Here is a 24,748-nt window from a genome sequence, read left to right on the forward strand (position 1 = left end):
AAATACTGGCACACACAGAGACATAGACAGCAATAGCGGCAACACACAAATTAAAGGGTAGTTGGCCGCAGCCAGATGTGACACTTGCGCGGCTAGTAGGGAAGCACTAGCCATCGGTATTCGGTATGAAAAGATAGAATCTTGCGGCCTACGTATATTGAATGCCTTGAAAAACGCGTCAACATGTTGAAGGTATGACCAGCATCAGCCAAGGACTGATGGTCAAAACAAATACCAAAATACACCGTTATAATATTAAAACACACGATCCTTGAAGGGTGGTGGCGCTCCTACGGATGCGGAAAACTCGGCCTTTAGCCGAGTTTGACGCGAACAGTGAAATATACAAGTAATAATAAACAGAACTACAAGGACACATTATGTCACCATAATGTCAGCTGCGCAACCAGTCACTCATCTGACATAAGAATTTTTGAAGCAGCTAGTTGTCTGGAAACTGGGCATGCTTCCAGTTTGTGTCGGTACTTTCAAACTCTGGTTGCTGCAGGCGAAAAGAGATTCTCGCAAACCTATTAAAATGCACGGTTGCAGGCAGCGGCGTACAAGAATAAAAAGAAACGGAAAGAAATAACAAGGGTGCTTCAACGTTGACTGGGTTCGATCACTGAACACTAGACAAGAATGTTTGCAAAACAAAGGTAGAAGAACGAGTCAGCCTCAAATGCTACCTCAAGGACACACAGCGTATCCAAAAAGTAAAGAAAAAAATGGAAAATGGTGAGCTGGAGGCGACTGTCGCCGACATCACTGAGCAGTGCAAATGGTATGGGCAGACAAAAACCAATAGGAGAAGACCTACACAGTACTGAAGGACATGTCAAGCATGAATGCCAAACCTACAAGTGAACCTGAAGGAGAGGAGGATGTGGATGATGCCATCTTGGCTACCCTGGCCAAAGATTTCTCTGAGCTACGGCAGCACATACCTGCACAGGAAAACCAGCAGAAGCATAACGGAGAGCCTCATCATATCGTTGGGAAACGGCAACAGCAGCACAACATGAAGAAATAGAAAATGTGTGCTGAAGCTGCATTCTGGTTTACAAGAATGTTTGGGTCTCACTGCTAAATTACCTCGTACACATGGCCTGTGTAATTGCTTTAGTCTTTTCTCTGCTCTTTCCGGTTGCACAGATGTTTAGCTTGTACAAGTGCTTTCACTTACTCCCACCCACTCTCACCTCTCTTTCCGGGTATATACGGATATCATTGCTTTTTCTTCTATCTTTCACACTAGTAATGTACTGCGTCCGGACTTCGCTAAAGCTTAGATAAATATTGATACCTAAATCTATAACTTGCACTGCTTCCAGGAATACAATGCTGGTGATGCTATGCTTTACCTCCATTAGCCGTCTGTGCCATTGTGCAGATTTGTATTCAGACAAATTAGTTTCATGCTACAATGCTTTCGTTGTGGTCTGCGGTAAGCTCATGATTAATCAATGCCCTTCTCTGTGGAAGAGACAAACTGCCGGGCAGCACGATCCCCTCCTGTCATAGATCCAGAGGAGTACTGCAGGAACGTACATGGACTACGGCGAATCATAGGCTTGAAGGTAATCAGGTAGTGAGCCCGTGGGCCTTGTCCATGTACGTTCATGCAAGCATCCCAACCTGGAGGAAAGAACTTCACAGGGAAATTCTTCGGTCCCAACCCCCTTTGTCCAGTTTCTGATTCGAAAGTCAGAAATACACTATTTCACTTCAAGTAGGAAAACTTCCTTCTGCCAGCGGAGAGGGCTCGACACAATAATGTGGAGCACTATTACACGTAAAACTCCTTTCTGCCTTTTGTGACTATTTCACTTCTATTTTTTCACTGCACAGCAGTGCAAGCTCCATCAGCAGCCTCAAACATTCGTCATCTGAGAAAGGGCCCAACATTCCCCGAACCATCAAAATATCTACAGCAAACAAAAGGGAGATTTTCAAATTCATGCAAGAATACATTCAATAAATTCACCCAAAATGAAATGAAATCACCTGATAGATCGTCACTGATATCTTCTTCATACTCCCAAATTCGTAGAGGATAAAGTCTCTCCATTTCACAAGGTACTGCACGCTGCCACCCTAAAGCAACAAAATTCACAGTGCAACGAACAGCTCAATTGTGTCGACCTCGCGACCTGATTTATTACAATAAAATAAACGTACCTTCTTTCCCACTGTCGATCCGGTAAGAAGCAGCGAAAACTTCAGGCCCCTAAGACTGCTTGAATTTTCTCCACAGTGGACTGCTGCTGAAAACATCAGCTTGGCGTAAAAACCAGGCTCATTCTGTCTATGAGATACCTAGCGTAAATGAGAGCCTTCTCGTCGCCAGCCACAACAATAACAACAACAAAAATCACCTCCACCGAAAAAGACATGCAGAGAGCTTTGTTGTGTACAGCGCGCGTGCACGCGTGAGTTCAAAAAAATCCTTTAGCCCAATCCCTCACACAAACAAGTCAACAAAGAGGCATCTTTGGATTGAGGAGTGCTGGTTTCGAAACAACTGGTTTGAAGCTCAAAGTAGAGCTGGTGTTAGCTCAGAGCAGAGCTGCTGTTAGCTCAGAGCAGAGCTGCTGTTAGCTCAAAGTAGAGCTGCTGTTAGCTCAAAGTAGAGCTGCGGTTAGCTCAAAGTAGAGCTGCTGTTAGCTCAAAGTAGAGCTGCGGTTAGCTCAAAGTAGAGCTGCTGTTAGCTCAAAGTAGAGCTGCTGTTAGCTCAAAGTAGAGCTGCTGTTAGCTCAAGGTAGAGCTGCTGTTAGCTCAAGGTAGAGCTGCTGTTAGCTCAAAGTAGAGCTGCTGTTAGCTCAAAGTAGAGCTGCGGTTAGCTCAAAGTAGAGCTGCGGTTAGCTCAAAGTAGAGCTGCTGTTAGCTCAAAGTAGAGCTGCGGTTAGCTCAAAGTAGAGCTGCTGTTAGCTCAAAGTAGAGCTGCTGTTAGCTCAAAGTAGAGCTGCTGTTAGCTCAAAGTAGAGCTGCTGTTAGCTCAACGTAGAGCTGCAATGCTAAATGGATGTAATATAGCGCAAGGCAGAGCCGCAGCAAATAGCTAGATAACACCAGTTGTGAGAGTGGACCCGATTAGTGTTTACGATAATTATGATGGTGTGAATAAGTGGAATAGGGAGGGATGGTGGGAAAAGAAACACTGCTGAAGCACGATCCGTTGTCTGGAAGAGCACAACAGGGCAAGCAAGATTTGTTTTTCTTTTCCGCAAAATGGGCTGGTGCCATTTGTGATTACGCAGCAAAACAAAGCGCATGACGTCAGTCTTGAATGCAGTACAAAGCAATGCAGTGCAGTGTGTGCGCTAGTTCGGATTGTTGCTAACAAGTACTAGCACAGCTAGTACACCATTAGCCCCATCCCTCACACAAACAAGTCAACAAAGAGGCATCTTTGGATTGAGGAGTGCTGGTTTCGAAACAACTGGTTTGAAGCTCAAAGTAGAGCTGGTGTTAGCTCAGAGCAGAGCTGCTGTTAGCTCAGAGCAGAGCTGCTGTTAGCTCAAAGTAGAGCTGCTGTTAGCTCAAAGTAGAGCTGCGGTTAGCTCAAAGTAGAGCTGCTGTTAGCTCAAAGTAGAGCTGCGGTTAGCTCAAAGTAGAGCTGCTGTTAGCTCAAAGTAGAGCTGCTGTTAGCTCAAAGTAGAGCTGCTGTTAGCTCAAGGTAGAGCTGCTGTTAGCTCAAGGTAGAGCTGCTGTTAGCTCAAAGTAGAGCTGCTGTTAGCTCAAAGTAGAGCTGCGGTTAGCTCAAAGTAGAGCTGCGGTTAGCTCAAAGTAGAGCTGCTGTTAGCTCAAAGTAGAGCTGCGGTTAGCTCAAAGTAGAGCTGCTGTTAGCTCAAAGTAGAGCTGCTGTTAGCTCAAAGTAGAGCTGCTGTTAGCTCAAAGTAGAGCTGCTGTTAGCTCAACGTAGAGCTGCAATGCTAAATGGATGTAATATAGCGCAAGGCAGAGCCGCAGCAAATAGCTAGATAACACCAGTTGTGAGAGTGGACCCATGAAACGAGCACTCCGTTAGCTAAGCACTATTGACGCACAGCAAGGGTCAATTTATGTCAGCACAGGCAAGCATTGCGCAGCTAGAGTTCAGTAGCTCATTACTCACCCGAGTTGGGGATCATGGCATCCATGGCACGGCAGCAAGCCGGGACGATAGCTGGCGCTTAGCGCTTGTTGTAGTCCGGATGTAGCATAGACACGCATCGCTCTTTCCACTGACCTGCCACTCGGAAGAAGGAGTCGGGGCACTAGCCATAGCAGCGGTGGTGGCTGCACCAATGTAGACCGAATGCCCGGAGTAGTTCGACTGGGATGGTACACCGGCCGCAGCGACAAGAGACCATACTGTTACTGTGAATGACTGCCTGGTCAGCTGCTGTCTGTTCGAGAGTACGAACAAGAGTTGCTCTGGTCCCTCGCGACGAGTGACAAATGGGTAGCTAACAATGGCACGGACCGGGCAGTACGGCGGTACAGACGGGCCAATGTCACTAGTAACGCCTTTACCGAATGGGTCCGTCTTGGATGAAAGCAGGAAGAGTTGCAAGCGTCCGTCACCAGGGGAGCTAGTACAGCCCCGTGTGATGCCATTAGTGAATTCAGCACACCGAAGAAATCCAAAGAAGCAGCATGGAGGCTTGGTAGAGCAGCTTGTCATGGCCATTCAGGATACTACTTTTCCGGCGTGCATCCGTCAGGTGTCGTAGGATTGGCATAGTTATAGGAAGGCAAGGGGTGAGTACAGCCGTACCATGGCATCGCTGGATGCCCTTCAACACCCTCTCCAGAAGCCACGCATCTACTAAGGGGCCGGCAAACCCATTCTCAAGGTGGGCTTTATGCACCGCACTCGCATACACAGATACAGTTCAGGGCACGCTGATCATAGTTCACGCATGAATGTGTGTCCAGGAACGATGACTCGGGCAGCAAAAGTGAGCTTCCCCAGGAGGGACTCGAGTTGACGCTGGCCGATGCTGCGCTCGCTGATAGTAGCCATGAGTGGCGCACGGATCTCGGACAGCTTGTCCTCTGGTAGCCGCAGTCTAGGAAAATACCAAGGTCAATGATGGTGATGGCCCTCGAGCTGGGATGGAGCAAAGAGGAGTGCCGAGATACGTGAATGCCCGGAGGGGGGTGGTGAGTTGCTGGTTGGCTGCAGCCAAACCAGTGGAGATATCGAGAAAGTCATCGAGGTAATGAAGCCGGTGATCTATAGCAAACTCGTGCTGCATGATCCAGTTGACTGCTGTGGCTACTGAGTCAAAGACGGCTGGGCTGGAGCGGAGGCCGAAAGGCAGAAAGCGCTCGTAGTAGTAGGAGCCTTCCCAGCGAAGTCCTGACGGCGGACTGGGATCTGCCGAAATGCACTGCGTACATCGAGCTTGGACAAATACACAGGCTGTGGGCATGACATGATGATGTTGATCGCGTTGTCAATGCTCGCGTAGTGCAGAGAGAGAGCGGCTCGGCAGGAATGCTGTCGTTCGCGCCGGTGCCTTCCGGACTAGACAGATGGTGGATCATTCGCAGCTTGCCGTTCTTTTTGGGGATGGCACCAATACCAGAGCGGCGCATGAACTGAAATGGAGGTGACGGAAATGGGCCTGTGGTCTCGCTGCGGGCGCAGGAAGCAGCTAATTGCTCGGATATAAATGCCGAGTGAGTGAAAGCCAAGGGTAGATTATTAGAGAAAACCGAAATGTCGTGTTGGCCGGCAGATCCAAGAGTAAAGCCACGGCGCAGCCCATGGAGAACATACGCAACGCATTATTGATATGAGTGGTTAGGTAACAGGCGGGCAAAGTGGTCAGCTAGCAGTGTGGTGTCTGCAGAGTGTATAGGAAAGAAGCTACGTACCGAGTCAAGCTATTCAGTAGCCATTCTGCTAGGAGCGGCGGGGTGGCCGATTGGTTCCGCGCTGCTGCTGGTTGCACATGATGCATGGGTGGTCCTTGCCACACTGGCTGCAGGTGTGGGAGAAGCGGCACGACGACGAAGAACAGCGACCTCCATTGAAGTTGCGGCAGATTTCTTGGCTGTCGCTGGTATGGTTGCGCCCACTGGAGGTAAATGCTGCTGGCTTGGGGACGAAAAGGACACAAACCGCCCCTGGATGGGCCGTCTTACATTGAGCGCATTTTGGGTGTGCATGGCCTGTGACAGCTATCTGCCATAGGTTCACGTCGATGGTGTCCAACCTCTTCGTGCCTGGTTACTGGGCCACGAGCAGCCGCAGCTGGCGGTCGTACTCTAGCCACGCGCTTGGGAAGAACTGGCGGTTAGCAGTCAGGATCAACTGCTGGTACGCAATCAGTTCAGCAGTTCAGCAGTGCGGTGTAGGGCAGCAGCCGTGATAACAGACATGTATGTGGTCCATGCCTCGAGCCGGGTAGTTACATGTATAATTATCGTGAACCTTGCGACGCACCTGCTTCGCGTACGGTCATCCGACTCAACGATATTTAGCTGGCTATCGTTATTCGGGCTGTGCACCAGCCGGAATGTTGGGCCGGAAGTGTGCAAGAATTTCAGGCAACCAACTTGAAAAATCTACGAACTCCCCTCGCAAGATACGTTCTTGCACAGCCTTGGGCACAGCTGGTGCAGGTGGCTGATCGGGTGGGTTACAAGGCCTTGGCCTGGCGTAGTGGCGGCAGCAGCCGCATTGCCTTGGCCTTGAGTGAGGAGCGGCACAATGCTCTCCGATAATAATAAAATGGCGGCCGACAAAGCCGACTACACCTCGTCACGTAGATCTACGGGAGCGCAGATCCCATGTTGAGCCCGCGTCACCTGAGCTGGCGGAGGAGGCATTGGTGCAAGTCGGGCTTCTGGGCTCGCGAGCCGTGTCCGCACTGTCATGTTGCTGGTTCTCCTGGCCGGAGCAGACCTCACTACCAAGGGCTAGTTGTGCCAGCAAACGGTCCTGTAAAATACTTTTACTAAGTTTCCTTTCGGATTCAAGCCGCGCTGAGAAGGCTCGCCGCGGGGGCTTGGCAAGGCATTGCCTTGACAGTGTCGACAGTTAGGTCAGACATACTGAAGAAATACAGTGTCGAGGTGACACTCGGGCTGGCAGCAAAGCTACGAAAGGAAAAGAAACACTGCTGAAGCACGATCCGTTGTCTGGAAGAGCACAACAGGGCAAGCAAGATTTGTTTTTCTTTTCCGCAAAATGGGCTGGTGCCATTTGTGATTACGCAGCAAAACAAAGCGCATGACGTCAGTCTTGAATGCAGTACAAAGCAATGCAGTGCAGTGTGTGCGCTAGTTCGGATTGTTGCTAACAAGTACTAGCACAGCTAGTACACCATTTTCATTGAGATCACAAAAAAACTTCACACTCGATCGCGCGAGCTCAGCACACCGGTACACCAGCAGTGACGTTTGGGTGGAAATATTTTATTTGAAAAACTTTTGTCAGGCGCGATGTCGCTGATTGCTGGTGATGCGGTGACGATGTCCGCAAACACTTGTCCGATTTCATCCGGGGGGCATTGAGGAGCAGTGTGGGTCCGTGTTCTGCCTGATACCTGGTTAATCACTCTCCATGTTTGTCTTGGCTGGCCTTCCGCATTGGCAAACTGATCCTGATAGTAGCAGGCCTTGAGGCGTCGGTTAAGCTGGTTCACATCACGTCTGGTCTGGCGGAAAGCTTCATGGTCCACAGGGTTGCAGGTGCGTAGCCATTTGCGGTGGGCCCGGTTTCGACTAGATATTGTGGCCAGCAGGTTTGCATCCATCCAAGGAACATGCTTGCGTGCTTTGGTGCGGCGGGTTCTCAAAGGAGCATGTTTGTCTAGGATATCCAGGAACTTCTGCAGCCATCGAGTCCACATCTCATCACACGATCCATCCAAGGAGCACAAGTTTGCAGCCACGAGGTCATTGCGAAACATTTCCATGTTGATGCCTCGGAGGTGCCGAGTCTGCGGTTGAGCACTCTGGGGTGCACAGTCAGCAGTGGTAGCAGGGTGGAGATGACAGCCGAATGGTCACTAAGTGATACTGGGGAGACAATGGTTGGGGCTCTGCACAGCAACGTACTAAATACTAAGTCCAGGGTGGTTTGTGATCCCGTAATTCCGATTCTTGTGGCCTGACTCACACTTTGTGACAGTCCGAGGGTATTCGCGATGTCAGATAGATATGAGAGTTGACCACTCTGGCAGCTATAGTCAACATTGAAGTCACCACAGATTATCACATCCTTTGGCTCCCTCATCGCACGAGTGAACGTCGCTTCCAGGGCCTGCCAGTAAGACACTCGCATATGAGGTGGCCGATACAGACAGGCAATGAGACAAGGCTTCGGCTGGGCCTTCACCTCTACCCAGCAGCACTCAATACCCTGTGTGGCAAGATCTGGCCGGGGAAGGCATTTCAGTCCGACATCAGTGTATATACACACACCACCACCCAAGTTCCCGCAACGGTCTAGGCGATGTAGGGTGTAACCTGGTATGGACATTTCTGCTGTTGTAATGGTACCATCGAGCCAAGTTTCTGAGACAGCTATTACATTGAGCACACAAGTAGAGGCCAGTTGCATTAGATCCTGCAGCTTCTGGCGAGGCTGCAGATGTTCAGGGACAGTACTTTCAACGTGGAATGTGAACTAGTCATGATCTAATAGATTGTTGGTGGTCTTTTCGCATCTCTTTAGCTGGCATGATAGTTGCATCAAACTTGGTCTCGGTCACAACAGCGATGTCTACATTGTGGTGCGTGACAGTGTGGACAAATTCTCCAAATTTGTTTGCTAAGCTAAAAGCATTAGTCACCAGGAGGCGCAGTGACTGGGTCGAGAAGGTAGATGGTGCTGTGGGTGTTACATTATAGTTATAGTTCTGCATTTTTTTTTTAAAGTCACGATTAGACTCTGGCAAGCGGACTAAATCGTGAGCCTGGAGCTAGATTTGTTGGTTTCCTGGAATCCTTCTTCTTCCCCCCAGTTGCCAACTCTGGTGAGGACTCAGTGCTGGCATTCCTGCCTCGTCGTTCAGGCGTGAACCAAGTGTGGATCGCTTCGGTGTTGATGTTTGATGCCACTTCTGATAGGAGTCGCTCTGTCCGTTCTAGATCTCGCTCTGCAATGTCTACTTCGACGTCCGCGAGGGGAGATCTGGGGTGTGCTGTCATGCTTGACAGCGATCCCTGTGCGGACGACATGTCTGGCTCAGTATCTGTCAGGTTGTTCAACGCTGAAGTAACCTCAGTAGTCCCCTCATCGACTTTCGTAGTTTTCAAATTCAAATCCGTTTCGAGCACTTCAGTGCTGACTGCGGGTTCTCCAACATTTGACCCCACAGGAGTTGCACTCGTACTACATCCAATACTCGAGAGAGTACTCGGGCTGGTGCTGGGCCTTCTGCTGGAGCGTGCCGAGTCTGGCGACTTGTTGTGGACTCCGGTCTGTACGGTAAGTTCACCAGGTTGCCCTCCGACAGTTGCAGTTGCGCTTGTTCTGGTGTGCGCGGTTCGCTTGGCGTATGTCGTTCCTGTGGCGAGTTTGCAATCTGCAGCGATGTGTCCCGGTTGGGAGCATTCACGACAGGTTGCAGGCTGGCCTTCGTAGCGTACACGAAACAAGTTGTTCGTAGATGTTTTCACATACGACGGAATCTGCATGTTGGGGTGAAGAGAGAATGTGGCGAAGCGGATACCAGTGGCAATGGCGAGCCCTGACTTCGTCTTGACAAATCCATGGCGAAGAGGCCCAACGGCCGATCCAAAGACACCCAGGCTTTCGATAATAACGTCATCCTGGACCCAGGTAGGCACATCGTGAATTTGGATTTCCACGGAATCAGGCACCAGTTGAGTGACGCGCACTTCCACTGACATGAGATGGAAACCGTTTCGGCAAAGTCGTGTCAGAGTGTCTCGGGAATGAAACGTGGCCTTGCAGCTCAAGTTACTGGTCAGCTGCACGGATATCAGGTCGGAGTAGCCATGTTCTATCAGGGCCTCAGCAACTTCGAGGGTTTTCGTGTGCAGTGGAACGTGGAAAGTCCCCGTGTTCCTCTTTAGAACTTTCGGAGAGACCGAACTCCAACTGCGATTTTCACCGGACGTGGGCATTTGGAACGCTCTAACTTTCTACTACCTAATTTTAAACTATCCAGCGCCTACCCTGCTCCAGACCGGCCTGCTGCCGGCTGGCTGCTACAAAACCTGCGAAAAACTACGGAGCTCAAAAAAAAGCTAACTGCACTATACAGTGTAAGTTGGTTGTGGGTTAATCGGAAATGTTCATTTACGGCCTCCTCATGACTATAATGTGTGCAGGTCTTTGCCCGAGGGTGTTGTGTCTATTGTTCTCAAAATCGGTCACACTCCCATTGCTTGGTATATTCTTGAGAGACGCCATCATACCAGAATCTTTCACCTTAGTGGGTCCAGACGGAACAATGATTACTATGATCCATCCATTACACGTATGAAGGGTTAGTATGTCGAATTACTAAAACTCGGAACGACTTCGCAAGGAGTATACAGGTGGACTTCAGGCGCATGAGCTGAAAAAAGAAAAGTATTTCGAGCTACATGTATATTGTATTTTACATTGCTGCAGACTAGGGCAGCGCAGGCTCCATCCTCGTGAATAGTAGGCTGTGCATACAGAACATCGAGCATTCCAGATGTGTATACAGGATTTCCATACAAGAACCCTCACGTAGGGTTTAGGTGCACTAGCTGCACAAACTGGTTTCGCGAGCAAAGAACAGAAGCACGGAAGCTTAGACATCTGCATGCCTTCCTCCTCCTTTTATTTCTTGCGCCACTTTATGTCAACATGTCGGAGACGACGTGAGTGCCCTTCAATTTGTAAGATTTGTAACTCGTAACATAAAAAATTCTGTGGACAAAAACAAACAGCTACTGAGTAGCAGCTGCACTGGGCAGCAGTGATGGTGAGATACCAGGGGCTCCACCGATGAAAGGTCTCGGCTTCAATGCCACAAGCACGCACCAGGAAAAGAAACAGAAATGTAAAGCGAAGCTAGATCTAGCTATGGGGAAGTAGAATGGGTAAAAGTGCTGGTTGGTGTTTAGAAAAATAAAAACTAGATAAAAAGAGATTGTAAATTATCAGTGTTTGGACTCATGTACCATGTACATGTACACGTATGCAAAAACAAAGCTGAGCACTCTGAGCAAGGCAAGGTACGCGGATTAGCGGGTCGGGCAAGCGACGAGCTCGAAACATTACAGGGAATATGTTGCCCAGTACCAGTTGCTGTCTCTCAGGTGTCAGTAGACCTTTGTCTTGAATGACTGATAACGTGTTTTGTGCGGGCGCTGCGACAGCAGCCTGTCAGGAAGGGAGTTCCATGCGCCTTTACAGCAGTACGGGAACGACCGCTTCACAACGGATGGAGCTGAGACAGGGAGCGTGTCTGACAGTTGATAGGCGTGGCTAGTGGCATTATTGTGCTCGTTCCTGGTTCTGGGGTTGGCTGGAGAAACGCGATGCGGTGGCAATACAGCAAAAAGCTGAGGAGGACCAGTGATGAAATGCAATTTGTACATGCACGAGAGAGCAGCAGCAGTCCGGCGGACAGCCAGACTGAGGGGAATTGCACCAGGGCCAATGATGCGCAGTGCGCGGCGTTGAACATTATCCAAACGTTGGATGTGGCTGGCTGGCGCGCCCATCCACACAAGCGGGGCATACTCCATCAGGGGCCTCACGAATGCCTTGTAGACAGTTGTTCGGCCAGCTGGCGTTAGAATGTGGGCCGCTCGTCGGAGAAAGCCGAGGCACTGCTGGGCGCGGATGGTCACGGTGCTGAGGTGACTAGCAAAGGACAATTTGGAGTCAAATCGAACACAAAGCAGTGATATGCTGGTTTCCTCCGGTACAGGGGTACCACCAAACAGGATTTGGGGTAGGTCTAGGTCAGTGCGTCGGAGGGTTGCAATTAATAGCCTGTGACTTGGTGGGTTCTAAAGACACTTTCCACCGGCAACCCCACTTATGCAGGCGGTTTGTAGATACCTGCAAGGTGTGTGCAGCGTCCCGAGGGCACTGAGCTGAGGATACTAGACTGTATAGTGTGGTATCGACCGCGTAGGCCTCAAGCTTAGCATTGCCATCAAGAACATCGGCAGCGTCATTCACGTATATTAACCCTTTGAGGACGAAGGACGAATATATCCGTTTTTTAAGGTATAGCTGGATTCCTTAAGACGAGTATATCCGTTTTTTAGAAAATTGCGATATCGATATAATTTTTAGGTGCTTGAAGTCGCTCATATGTTGCTCAGACAAGTACGATCTGATTCTTCGTCAAGGTGAGACATGTCGCAATCGATCCGCGTCGGTCCCGTGGAGAACGGGCCACATTTGAGTATACTCAGAGAATGCGCCGATCGAGAAATTATTTGGAAATTTAAACTAACTTGTTAGTTTGTTGAGAGTGCCGATGGCACGTAACCTGTCAAGTGTCTCCTTGTCTGAGGCCCTCGGCATTATCTTTATGAGAAGCGATAGTGAGGATGAACAGTGTGATCCTTTTTACTTTTCTGAGGATGTCACTGATATCAATGTCTCTTTAGAATCAAACTTTAGGACACCATATCCAATTTTTGAAAATCTCAATTTTTTGAGAAAATCGCAACATACACCTATTTTGAATTGACCAATCTGGCCTCTATAATGGATATATGATGTAGAAACATTGGTTTTTGTTGCCTACTGATGTCTATGTCTCTTTAGAACCAAATTTTATGACACTAGATCAATTTTTGAAAATATTGATTTTTCGCCTGAAAATGGTAGGAATCCAGGTGGTTTTGGGTAGTCCTCAAAGGGTTAAAAACAGCGTAGGGCCCAAGATACTGCCCTGGGGCACCCCTGCAGAGATTGGGTAGAGAGAAGAAATCTGCCCGCCAACTAAGCACTGGAGTGAACGGCCGTCAAGATGACACGATAACCAGCTATGGAGTTTTTTCTTGCCTGTGCTTCCGGCTTGGCGACACTCCGTTGCACGATGCCGCCAGGATAGGTAGAATCGAGATTTGTAAAGCGCTGCTCGCTGCAGGGGCCGACTGTAAAATGAAGAATGAGGTATAGCACAGTGACATCGAGTGTCATGAACCAGGATAATCCTGTTCTGTGTTTGCACTTTACAAATAACGTACAAACAATCATGTGTTCTATACCCGAGTGGAATCCTGTCATAACCGGAAAATTCTCATCTACTGCCTCCTCACCCCATCAATGTGTGCAGGTCTTTGCCCCAGGGTGTTGTGTCTATTGTTCTCAAAATCGGTCACGCTCCCATTGCTTGGTATATTCTTGAGAGACACCATCATGCCCGAATCTTTCACTTGAGCAAGGTCCATGCAGGACAATTTTATGTTTCATCTATTACACGTAGGCAGGCAGGCATAGTGGGATGGTCTAAGACCATGATTGAGAAACAGAGGGTACCAGGTTCAAGTCCTGCTTGGAAGCGGAAGGATTTTTTCCAGCCATGCTGCGACCCACAGTTAATTGGGAACTCGTGGCCTGGCACGAGGGAAACATGGATGCAGTGAATGGGATTTCGGTCTTTGACCACTTTGTGGTGGGTCTGATCTACTCACCTCCCACCGCTTAGGAGCTGCATCTGCGCCTTGATCCAAGAGGGTGGTGGCGTTCCTGCGGATGCGGAAAACTGGGCCTTTGGCCGAGTCTCACGCGAACCGTGAAATTTTATTACACGTATGAGGGGCTAGTATGTCGAAGTAGAAAAACTCGGAATGACTTCGGGAGGAGTATACAGATGAACTTCAGGAGCATGACTGGTTTATCCAGGCACTGACCGTAACTGCGAAATGTCCGTTTCCCCGAATCACATACTTCCTCCGCGTCATCGAAATGGTCGCAGAACTCCATAAGCTAAGCCATTCAAACCTTATTACACAGGATGATAGTCTGAAGACTAGAGTAACGTTCCAGGACTGTTGGACTGAAAGTTTTCATGCAGAGATGAAGTCCTCGTCGTCGCTGATGTCAATGGACGCAAAAATATCGTTCCGAAATATTTCAAGGAAGGTTGAAAGTTGGTCGTGCCTCATCTCAAACGCTTTGACTTTCTCCACAGGACAAGAGCTGCTATGCTTGTCGTCTGCTAGCTCTGGATGATTTCTACTTCACCACCAACGAAGCCTAGTAAGAATACACGATCGTTGCGAGGTCGGTTGATTACCGTCGGCGGAATCACCTCGATCTTGAAATGAACTTTTTTTAGCCGTGGCATGCCCATTTATTTTAGCTGTGTGGTCACATGAAGGTAAGTGTACTATCACGTCCAGCGCGCCCTCTTTTTCAGCATCACTGGTATACCATGGTACGGCACCTGCGCGTGCATCACTAGCGCTGTGTGTAGAGTCTACACGGCGCTTGCAGGTACAAACATGTACTGAGTGTCTCAGCCAGAGCGACAAATTTTATCGCTGTTGCAGGCATTTAGTTTGCTGACCCCTCGATGTTTCTCCAAGCGCTGCCACTTGTTCCACGAAGTCATTCTCACCCCAGCTAAGGTAAAACAGTAATGAGGCTTGAGTGAATGGCCATAAGCACGAGAAATGTACAGGCTGCAATGCCTGACCGATCTCAGCGAGTCGAAATTACCATCGCAGCGACATCAGCGAAGAAATTGCGTCTAGTTCAAATATTCCAGCTTCCAATAACAGAAAATAGAACTTTGCCGTCACCCAATACTGATGATTATCGCCTATGTCTGATTCCTTGCCTTTGGTACCAGTGCTGGTGAGTAAATCCCCCGTTTTATATCAAAAGTCAAACTGCAACAATTTCGATCACGTGGAGGAAGAACATTTTGACGGGGAATGGCCTTAAATATGGCATATGTCGCTACTATTTCCACAAAAATTGCCAAGAGAGTAGTAACATTTCCACTGAAACTAACCCAAAGGGTGTCCGGTAGCCTGAAATGCCCGTAACGTTGGGGTCTGGATAACCGAGGTATAAGTGTACATGTATATCTGTACACTAATGGCAATCATGCAATGTAAATACCAGACAAGTGGTACCATATCCACCAACTGTTGAATTCCACTCTGAATTATTTTGCTTTGATCTACAGTTGTGACTGTGTTCTACAATCAAACCCATTGAGAACTTTTTCCTCCACTGTTGTTTCTTGCGTGTGCATCTAGCGTGGCAACACTCCGTTGCACAATGCCGTCAGGAGAGGTCACCTCGAGTTGTGTAAAGCGCTGATCGCTGGAGGGGCCGACTGTAAAATCAAGAATGATGTAAAGCACAGTAACATTGAGTGTAATGAACCAGGATAATCCTGTTCTGTGTTTGCACTGTACAGTTAACGTACGATAAATCATGTGTTCCCTGACCTTCACCCGATCGAGTGGAATCCTGTCTTAACCGGAAATATTCATTTACGGCCTCCTCATGACTATAATGTGTGCAGGCCTTTTCCCCAAGGTGTTGTGTCTACTGTTCTCAAAATCGGTCAAGCTCCCATTACTTGGTATATTCTTGAGAGACGCCATCATACCAGAATCTTTCACCTGAGCGGGTCCAGACGGAACAATGATTACCATGTTCCATCCATTACACGTATGAAGGGTTAGTATGTCGAAGTACTAAAACTCGGAACGACTTCGAGAGGAGTCTACGGGTGGACTTCAGGCGCATGAGCTGAAAACAAAAAAGTATTTAGAGCTACAAATATATTGTATCTTACATTGCTGCAGGCTGGGGCAGCGCAGGCTCCATCCTCGTGAATAGTAGGCTGTGCATACAGAACCTCGAGCATTCCAGATGTGAATACAGGATTTCCATACAAGAACCCCCACGTAGGGTTTAGGTGCACTAGCTGCACAAACTGGTTTCGCGAGCAAAGAACAGAAGCACGGAAGCTAAGCCTTCTGCATGCCTTCCTCCTCATTTTATTTCTTGCGCCACTTTATATCAACATGCCGGAGACGACGTGAGTGTTATTTCGTTTGCAGAGTGCATGCTAAACTCCGCTTGGTTTGGCCCTGGGTGGATTCAGTTGACAGAAACTTTTCTCCAGATCATTAGACAGTAACACCGTATGAGGTACTGTAGAACGGGTAATTTTAGCGACGTAAAACCCTAGCGAATTTAGCGATCGACTCATTTTCGCTAAAGTTTCAAGTCCTTAATCCGTTGAGACAAGTAGTGCACTGGTGATCCGTGAGTAAAATCGCTGCACATAGCGAAACTAAAACGTCGCTAAAGCCTAGTTCACATTCGACGCAACGCCGACGGTACGGGACGTAAGGGCTTGTCGGGAGGGCTGGGGTGAGCTGTAAAATCCTGTACGATTCGTACGACACGACATGCAGCAGTCGTCGAACGGCGCGAGTCATAAGGCACGGTCCGTGACGGGGTGACTTTCCGACCTAATTTCTCGTTTTTCGGGACTTCTCTTCAATTATTTCTCCTTGAAAGAAGCGGAATCAAGTTCACAATACGAGATTTTCATGAAGACCAACAAATTAGCCCTGAAAGTTGTGGCATTCAAATAATAGCCCCAGGAAATGATAGAATAGTTCGTCTGTCACGCTTCTACTATCCCTAAATACAATAAGTGACATGAGATCTTATGTTGCTAAAATTCAACTCCAGTCGTGCTAGCCATTCTGTGACTTATCATGGGAAGCGCAGTGTTCAAAATGCTAAAAATTTCCAAGTACGAATCGGGAGTAGTCGGCGCACGACGCCGTCTCCTGTTCACACTCGAATTGTAACCGTTTTGTACGCTTGCGTCCCCGTCTACGCCCGTCTACGGTATGAAAAGGTGGATCGATCCAACTCTTCCCGTCGCTTCCCGATCTGTACGGTAGTACGGTTGCGTTCCCGTTCCTGGTGTTCACATTGGACGCCGTCAGTCCGTCCCGTCGCTTCCCGTCGATCCTTACGTCGCGTCCCGTCGCGCCCCGTCGAATGTGAACTAGGCTTAACCAGTTGACAATGGTAAAACGCTAAAATACAACTAGTCGCTAAATTACCTGTTCTACAGTATGTACTACGAATCTGCAGCCGCATGAATAGGCTGGGATTCGCTGAACCTGTATTACGAGTACGATATTAATATTCCACATGCAGAATAAAAGGCAAATACATCCATTTTGAAAGTGGCAAAAGCACAAACTCCAAAATTGACGCTGAATCACCCGGGAGGGACCAGATTAAGGCAGCGACGTACAATTCTCTTCACCGAAATGTGACCTAAAGCACAAAACTGGTACCATGAACCAGTTCCGATCACATCACTGCACTTTCATATTATGTGTACGTCTAGCCGCATTCATACCACAACCTGGGCGTTGATCCAATTTGTACAACGACACAATGATTCGACAATATGAAATACACTCATAACTTGTTTATCCGGGCACTACCCGTAACTTCGAAATGTCTGTTTCCCCGAATGACATACATTTTGACGGGGAATGGCCATAAATATGGCGTATGTCGTCACTATTTCCACGAAAATCGCCAAAAGAGTACTATCATTTCCCTGAACCTCGGCTAAAGTTTTCCCGGTAGCCTGAAATGCCCGTAACTTTGGGGTCTGGATAACCGAGGTATAAGTGTACATGTATGTCTGTACACTAATGGCAATCATGCAATGTAAATACCAGAAAAGTAGTACCATATTCATCTACTGTTGAATTCCACTCTGAATTGTTTTGCTTTGATCTACAACTGTGACTGTGACCCACAATCTAACTCATTGAGAACTTTTTCCGGTACTTTTGTTTCTTGCGTGTGCTTCCAGCTTGGCAACACTCCGTTGCAGGATGCCGCCTGGATAGGTAAACTCGATGTGTGTCAAGCGCTGCTCGCTGCAGGGCCGCACTGCAACATCAAGAATGAGGTAAAGCACAGTGACATTGAGTGTCATGAACCAGGATGATCATGTTCTGTGTTTGCACTGTACAATTAACGTGCAAACAATCATCTGTTCCTTGACCTTTATCCGGGTGGAATCCTGTCCTAACCCGAAAATTCTCACCTACAGCCTCCTCACCCCATCAATGTGTGCAGGTCTTTGCCCCAGTTTGTTGTGTCTATTGTTCTCAAAATCGGTCACGCTCCCATTGCTTGGTATAGTGTAGAGAAACGCCATCATGCCAGAATCTTTCACCTCAGCAGGTCCCGACAGAACAATAATGTTCCATCCATTACACGTATTGGGGGCTAGTATGTCGAAGTACAAAAACTCGGAACGACTTAGGGAGGAGTATGCAGGTGAACTTCAGGGACATGAGCTGAAAAAAGATAAGTATTCCGAGCTACATGTATATTGTATCTTACATTGCCACAGGCTAGTGCAGCACAGACTCCATCCCCGTGGAAAGTAGCAAGAGTGCATAAACAAGAGTATGCAACTGTGGTTATGGGTCAGTGCGCGGCTCTCTGCCTTTATCACGTAACTTACCTTCACCACGCTCTGAAAGTATGCACTCAAACCCAAACAGCGAGCAAGTACGGTCGTGAGTGTTGAAATCCGAACTAATAAAGTGCAAAGCTGTCACCCTGGACCAGTTCAGATTACATCACTGCACTTGCATATGTGCATGTCTAGCCACATTCCTACCACATCCTGGGCGTTGATCCAATTTGTATAACAACACACGGATAAGAAAAAGACATACATGTATGTCTGTACACTAATGGTATTCATGCAATGAAAATACTGTCTTGTCTTGGACATGGAAATCCAGGCGAATGACCGGGACAGGCGCTCTCAGTGAGTACAGAACGTTGCATGCAGTGCACATGTTGATCCGATAGGACCAGCGCACTGCATGTGTGTACCGTAGCCTACGCGTACCGAATCAAGGCTACATGGGCAGCGCCCAGGGGCCGCTAGACGTGCGACCGGATTTCCTTGTCCACGGCAGTACCAGACAAGCAGTACCATATGAACAAACTGTTGAATTCCACTCTGCATTGTTTTGCTTTGATTTACAATTGTGATTGTGATCTACGACAAGACTTATCAAGAGCTTTTTCCTGTACTCTTGTTTCTTGCATGTGCTTCCAGGATGGCGAAACTCCGTTGCACAAAGCCGTCTGGGGTGAAATCGAGGTGTTTCAAGCGTTACTCGCTGCAGGGGCGGTCTGTAACATCAAGAATACGGTAAAGAACCGGATTTAGAGTGTCATGAACCATGCTGATCCTGTTCTGCTTTACACTGTAAAATTAATTGCTTCCAGCATGGCAACACTCCGTTGCACCATGCTGCCTGGGCAGAAAAAATCGATGTGTGCCAGCGCTGCTCGCTGCAGGGGCGGACTGTGACATCAAGAATGCGGTCAAGGACAGTATAATAGGGTGTCATGAACCATGATGATTATGGTCTGTGCTAACAATGTACTATCGAGAAAAAACAACTCATGTGTTCCACAGACCCTCACCAACATGGCCAGCAATCGAGGACATCTGAGAGTTGTAATTTTTGTACTTCTCCGAGGTGTGATTTTTGGCGTGCTGGGCCAAGCACAAGGAAGCCATCTGCAAAAAAACTGCAGAAAATGGTTGTTGTTTGATCCTTTGGTGTAATCTTTGTTTCTAGTCGAAGCTAGTTGCTGTTTGGAGCAGAAACGCTGAAATTGACTATTTTCTGCATGTACTCATACATGTACTCATGTACTCAGGCATGCAGTCTCACTCGTATTTTAGCTCTTTTTCTGGAATGGATGCTGCTCTGCGCCCCTTGGTGAACATTTCCTGCGCTCGTGGAGCAGCTGAAAAGGACCACTGGTATGTCTGGTTCCTGGTTTGAAAGTGGAGAGACGACTTTTGTGCCTTGAAAAAGGAGTAGAGAGCGATAAAGGTACGTCTGTGGCTTATTTTTGAGTGCTCCTCGTACATTTTTGATCGTGATAGAAATTCTCAGACCAAAGTCAGACCAAAGTCAGCGCGATGATGGCCGTACAGTTTTCCTGTGGATTTTTTAGTTGTTTCATCTCGTATCTATGTCAGTATCGTGATGGTGAAGTGGAGAGGGTGATTTTCTTCCTCTAGGCTTCGTTCGGCCCACTTTGCTTCGCCCTCGTTGAAAAGTGATCCTGAAAAAAAGGTCGATTCGCAAAATTATGTTGATTTTGAATGTACGTGATGACATGCGATTGCTGGCTATGATTGGAATCCTTGCATGAAGGAGCAATTTTCAATCTACTGCCTCCTCAACACTGCAGTGTGGGCAGATCTTTGCCCCAGGGTGTTGTGTCTATTTTTTTAATTGGCCTGACTCCCGTTGCGTACAAGATGTGCAAGATTGGCATATTCTTCAGAGACGCCATCACGCCAGAATCTTTCACCTGAGCAGGTGCAGGCGGTACAATATTATGTTCCATCCATTACATATATTAGCTGCTAGTTTGTCGAAGTTCAGGTAGACTCCGTCTAATTCGAACCTTAAATTGCCAGGCACTATACTCGAAGTATCCGGAACTTCTAATTATCCAAAATGCAGTCCCATGTACTGATATGTATGTGAAAATGCTCGAAATTGCGTGCTGATTATTTTTGCATATTTTATTTGCAACAACGAAACATAAAAAAGTAAAAAATTAAAGGAAATTATCGTGTCCGTTCCAGAAGGGTACTCGCGACTGCCGCTAACACCCGGTAAACCCTAGCGGCAGATGCAGCGCCTAACAGTGGGGGTGAGTGGATAAGTCTCACTACCACTGGCACAAGTGCCATAGGTGGTCATGAACAACGAAATCAGTTCATTTCACCAAAACACTGGATCGACATGAAGTCATTGGACATTATTTTCATCTTCTATTAAGTTCTAGTGAAGCAGTTTTCAATCGCTGCAGTTCTCCTGGAACGATTTCAACGCAAAAGAACAGCGCTGCCTTCTCTGCGCCATGAAAGCCCCTTGGAGAGCAGCACGGTCGTTCTGAAGAACGGAAGTGGAGCATAGGCATAGATAATTTTTATGACTTCCAGTTGTTCTTCAGTCCTAAAATTCTTTGCGCATGAGCTGGCGCGGCATGACAAGCCATTGAGATCCGCGAAGGGAGCCAATCACCTGGAAAAAGTCGTCTTCAATCAAATCTTTGCACTTTGCCTTGCACAGGCTTGGATCAAATTTCGAGAGAAGGTGGGTTTCTTCAACGCTATTGTCGATCCTGGAGCGGACCAACGATCAATTTCTGAGTTACTCTTGGCTAGAGAAGGAGAAAAAATGTACTTCGAATTACGAGTAGAGCAACTCCATCTCACTTCGAAATAAGCGCTCGAAGGACATAGTCACTGTACTGTAAACTGCTCTTCTGTACGAAGGCAGAGTTCGAATTATCCAGCGGGTGCACTTTTCGTACTTCGAATTATGCATTCGAATTTAACTTGAAGTGACTTGCAGAAGATCGGTACGAAGAAAAAGTTCGAATTACACGGAATGCTCGAATTATACCGTATTCGAATTAGAGGGAGTCTACCTGTACAAGAACTTGGAATGACTTCGGGAGGAGTAGAAGGAGAACTTCGGGTGCATGATCTGGAAACCGAAAAGCAAAAAGTTGCACAAACTTGTTTTGAGAGCAAAGCACAAAACCAGGGAAGTTAGGGAGCATCTCATAAGTTCGTATTTATTTTGCAAACGTAACGCATTTCGAATAGACTTTACCCCCTACCTCCCCCCTCTATTCGAAAGTCTTATCGCACATTTTCTGTGTTTATCTACTGTACACGTCCATGCGGCCCCATGCTATGGTATGCTTATGTACATGATTGTACATGTACATGTATATGGATATGAATGTTTTGCTAGAGCGGTCGTGAATGGCATCCAGTAGTACCGCATTTACTGCGTACAAGTACAATCAATGACATGTACACGCACATAAACATAGTTCCTCCACAACAACTGTACTGCTGTAGACGCTGGCCAGGCACATGTACACGATTTGATCAGGCCGGTGTGACATTTGACACCTCTGAGTAGCCTGCATGCATGTTGTGCAAGGGTTAGCTGATCTGCAAACACAGGTAGATCTCCACCAAAACACACTCATTTGCTGCAGGGATCTAGCACGGTAGTAGATTGTACAGTTCCAGAAAATGTGCGAACAGTCATTTTTCTATTCGAAAAGGGCGCTACCCTCCCTACCCCTGTTTCGAAATGCGTTATGTTTAGAAACAAAATGCGAACTGATGAGATGCTCCCTTAGGACTTCTGCAAGTTGCGTTTCTCATTTTGTTCCTTGCGCTGCTCTATATCAACATATTAGAGACAGGGTGCATGGGCAACTCTGCTCGGTTTTGGCCCACGGCTGATTCAGTTGACGTGACTTTTCTGGAAATCATAAGTAATACCATACTAGACATGTACTACAAATCTGTGGACGTATGAACTTGGCCAGATTTCACTCTACAGTAAAACCTGGTGTAAGCGACCTCTGCTTTTAGCCACCATCTGCTTTTAACCAGCATTTTTCCATGCATGGACAGTTCTACAAGGAAACTGTACCTGCCTTGCGTGACCAGTGACCGTCTTTTAGTGTACCAAATGCCATATTGGACCTGCACACAGCGACCAAAAAATGCCAGACCCACCAGGACGCAAACCCAAAAGAAAATACTGTCTTGGACATGGAAATCCAGTCGAATGACCGGGACCGGCGCTCTCAGTGAGTACAAAACGTTGCATGCAGTGCACATGTTGATCAGACATAATTATTTATTTTACGAGTTGGGTTTGTGAACAATAGTAAAAAAAAAAAAAAAAAAAAAAAAAGATATGACCAGCTCACTGCATGTGTGCACCGTAGACTAGGCGTACCGAATCAAGGCTGCATGGACAGCGCCCAGGGGCCGCTAGACGTGCCACCGGGTTTCCATGTCCACGGCAGTACCAGACAAGTAGGACCATATCAACCAATTGTTGAATTCCACTCTGCATTGTTTTGCTTTGATTTACAATTGTGATTGTGATCTATACTCAGACTTCCCAAGAACTTTTTCCTGTACTGTTGTTTCTTGCATGTGCTTCCAGCATGGATCCACTCCGTTGCACCATGCCGCCATGATAGGTAGAATCGACGTGTGTCAAGCGTTGCTCACTGCAGGGGCGGACTGTAACATCAATGATGCGGTAAAGAACCGGATTTAGAGTGCCATGAACCATGCTGATCCTGTTCTGCTTTACTCTGTAAAATTAACTGCTTCCAGCATGGCATACACTCCGTTGCACCATGCTGCCTGGGCAGAAAAAATCGATGTGTGCCAGCGCTGCTCGCTGCAGGGGCGGACTGTGACATCAAGAATGCGGTCAAGGACAGTATAAAAGGGTGTCATGAACCATGATGATTATGGTCTGTGCTAATAATGTACTATCGAGAAAAAATCAACTCATGTGTTCCACAGACCCTCACCAAATTGGAATCCTTGCATGAAGGAGCAATTTTCAATCTACTGCCTCTTCAACACTGCAATGTGGGCAGATCTTCGCCCCAGGGTGTCGTGTCTATTATATTTTAATCGGCCTCACTCCTGTTGCATACAATATGTGCAAGATTGGCATATTCTTGAGAGACGCCATCACGCCAGAATCGTTTACCTGAGCAGGTGCAGGCGGTACAATATTACGGTCCATCCATTACACGTATCAACATATTAGAGACGTTATGAGTCTCCGACATGTTGACAGGGTGCATGGGCAGGGTGCATGATTCAGTGGACGTGACTTTTCTGGAAATCATAAGTAATACCATATACAGGTGAAGTTCAGGCGCATGAGCTGGAAACAGAAAGGTTTTTCGAGCTACATGTATATTGTATCTTATGTTGGTCATCCTGGTACCTCAATCCTCCCAAACGCAACGCAACGGACGACGGGAACGAGGGGGGAAAACATTTATTATGGTAGACGCAACGCAACGCAACAACTACATTATGTGAGAGAGCTCGACTGAAGAGAGCGATTATTTGAAGAGACAGTTGAGAGAGCAGCAACGCAATATAAAGGGCCTGGGTAGCTATGGCAAACATGCGTGCGCAAGTAGGTGAATCAGGTGACATGCATGGTGCTGTGTGCTGTGCTGCCCGGCGGACTCTGCGGCGCTGTCTCGAGCGGCGAGACCGACGGCGCACACGGCGAAGCAACGGGAGTGCTGGAGGTGCCGGTGGACAGAGCGGGGGAGGCAACGGAGCAACCGGTAGAGAGCACTCCGACCCCGTCATGGCAAAATAGATAGACGTCGGGGCCGCGGCGGCGCGATAACTAGAACGAGCAAAAAAAAATGACAAAAAAAACAACCGAAACAACTGGAGCACGCAGCCTCAAGCAATCACCACCCCTTCCACGGAAGCTGACCCTGTCCTGCCTCTAAGGCGACGTAACCCCCAGGCGACAACACACATGAACGTCTGGGTCGGGGTGTACCAGGTCGGGGCGGGGTCGGAGGGGAACCCGGAGGAGACGGGGGCGTACCCGGAGGGGAACCCGGAGGAGACGGGGGCGTACCCGGAGGGGAACCCGGGGGTGAAGGAGGAGGGGTGGGGACCGAACCCGGGGGCTGAACCAGAACAGGAGCCGGAGCCACAGGGTGGGGTGCACCAAACGGGGCAGGCAAAAACATGGCTGGACCCCCCATAGATGGCATCGCCGTAATTCCAGGCGGAGACGCTCCCTGCTGTACCCCTGGGGGAACCACTACCTTACCGTGGACAGCCCGTAACCGATCGGTGTGTACCGTTAA

General features: G+C 48.1%; 1 protein-coding gene and 1 long non-coding RNA gene across 2 annotated transcripts in view; one reads left to right on the forward strand and one right to left on the reverse strand.

The window, feature by feature from the left end:
- LOC135829267 (ankyrin repeat, PH and SEC7 domain containing protein secG-like) overlaps window positions 1–23,160 on the forward strand; it is a 41,749-nt gene extending 18,589 nt beyond the window's left edge. Inside the window, exons 6-9 of the mRNA XM_065341670.1 lie at window positions 15,190–15,288; window positions 17,805–17,903; window positions 19,077–19,172; window positions 23,044–23,160. Coding sequence (XP_065197742.1) covers window positions 15,190–15,288; window positions 17,805–17,903; window positions 19,077–19,172; window positions 23,044–23,160 — 411 coding nt within the window. The remainder of the gene's footprint in view (window positions 1–15,189; window positions 15,289–17,804; window positions 17,904–19,076; window positions 19,173–23,043) is intronic.
- On the reverse strand, window positions 51–2,394 carry LOC135829521 (uncharacterized). The gene is made up of 2 exons (XR_010555848.1): window positions 2,182–2,394; window positions 51–2,097 (listed from the first exon to the last, which is right to left on the reverse strand). It is a non-coding gene; the product is annotated as an uncharacterized LOC135829521 (long non-coding RNA).
- Window positions 23,161–24,748: the final 1,588 nt, after the last annotated feature.

This window comes from Sycon ciliatum, chromosome 13 (assembly GCF_964019385.1).
Source record: "Sycon ciliatum chromosome 13, ocSycCili1.1, whole genome shotgun sequence".
NCBI classification, from domain to species: domain Eukaryota; kingdom Metazoa; phylum Porifera; class Calcarea; order Leucosolenida; family Sycettidae; genus Sycon; species Sycon ciliatum.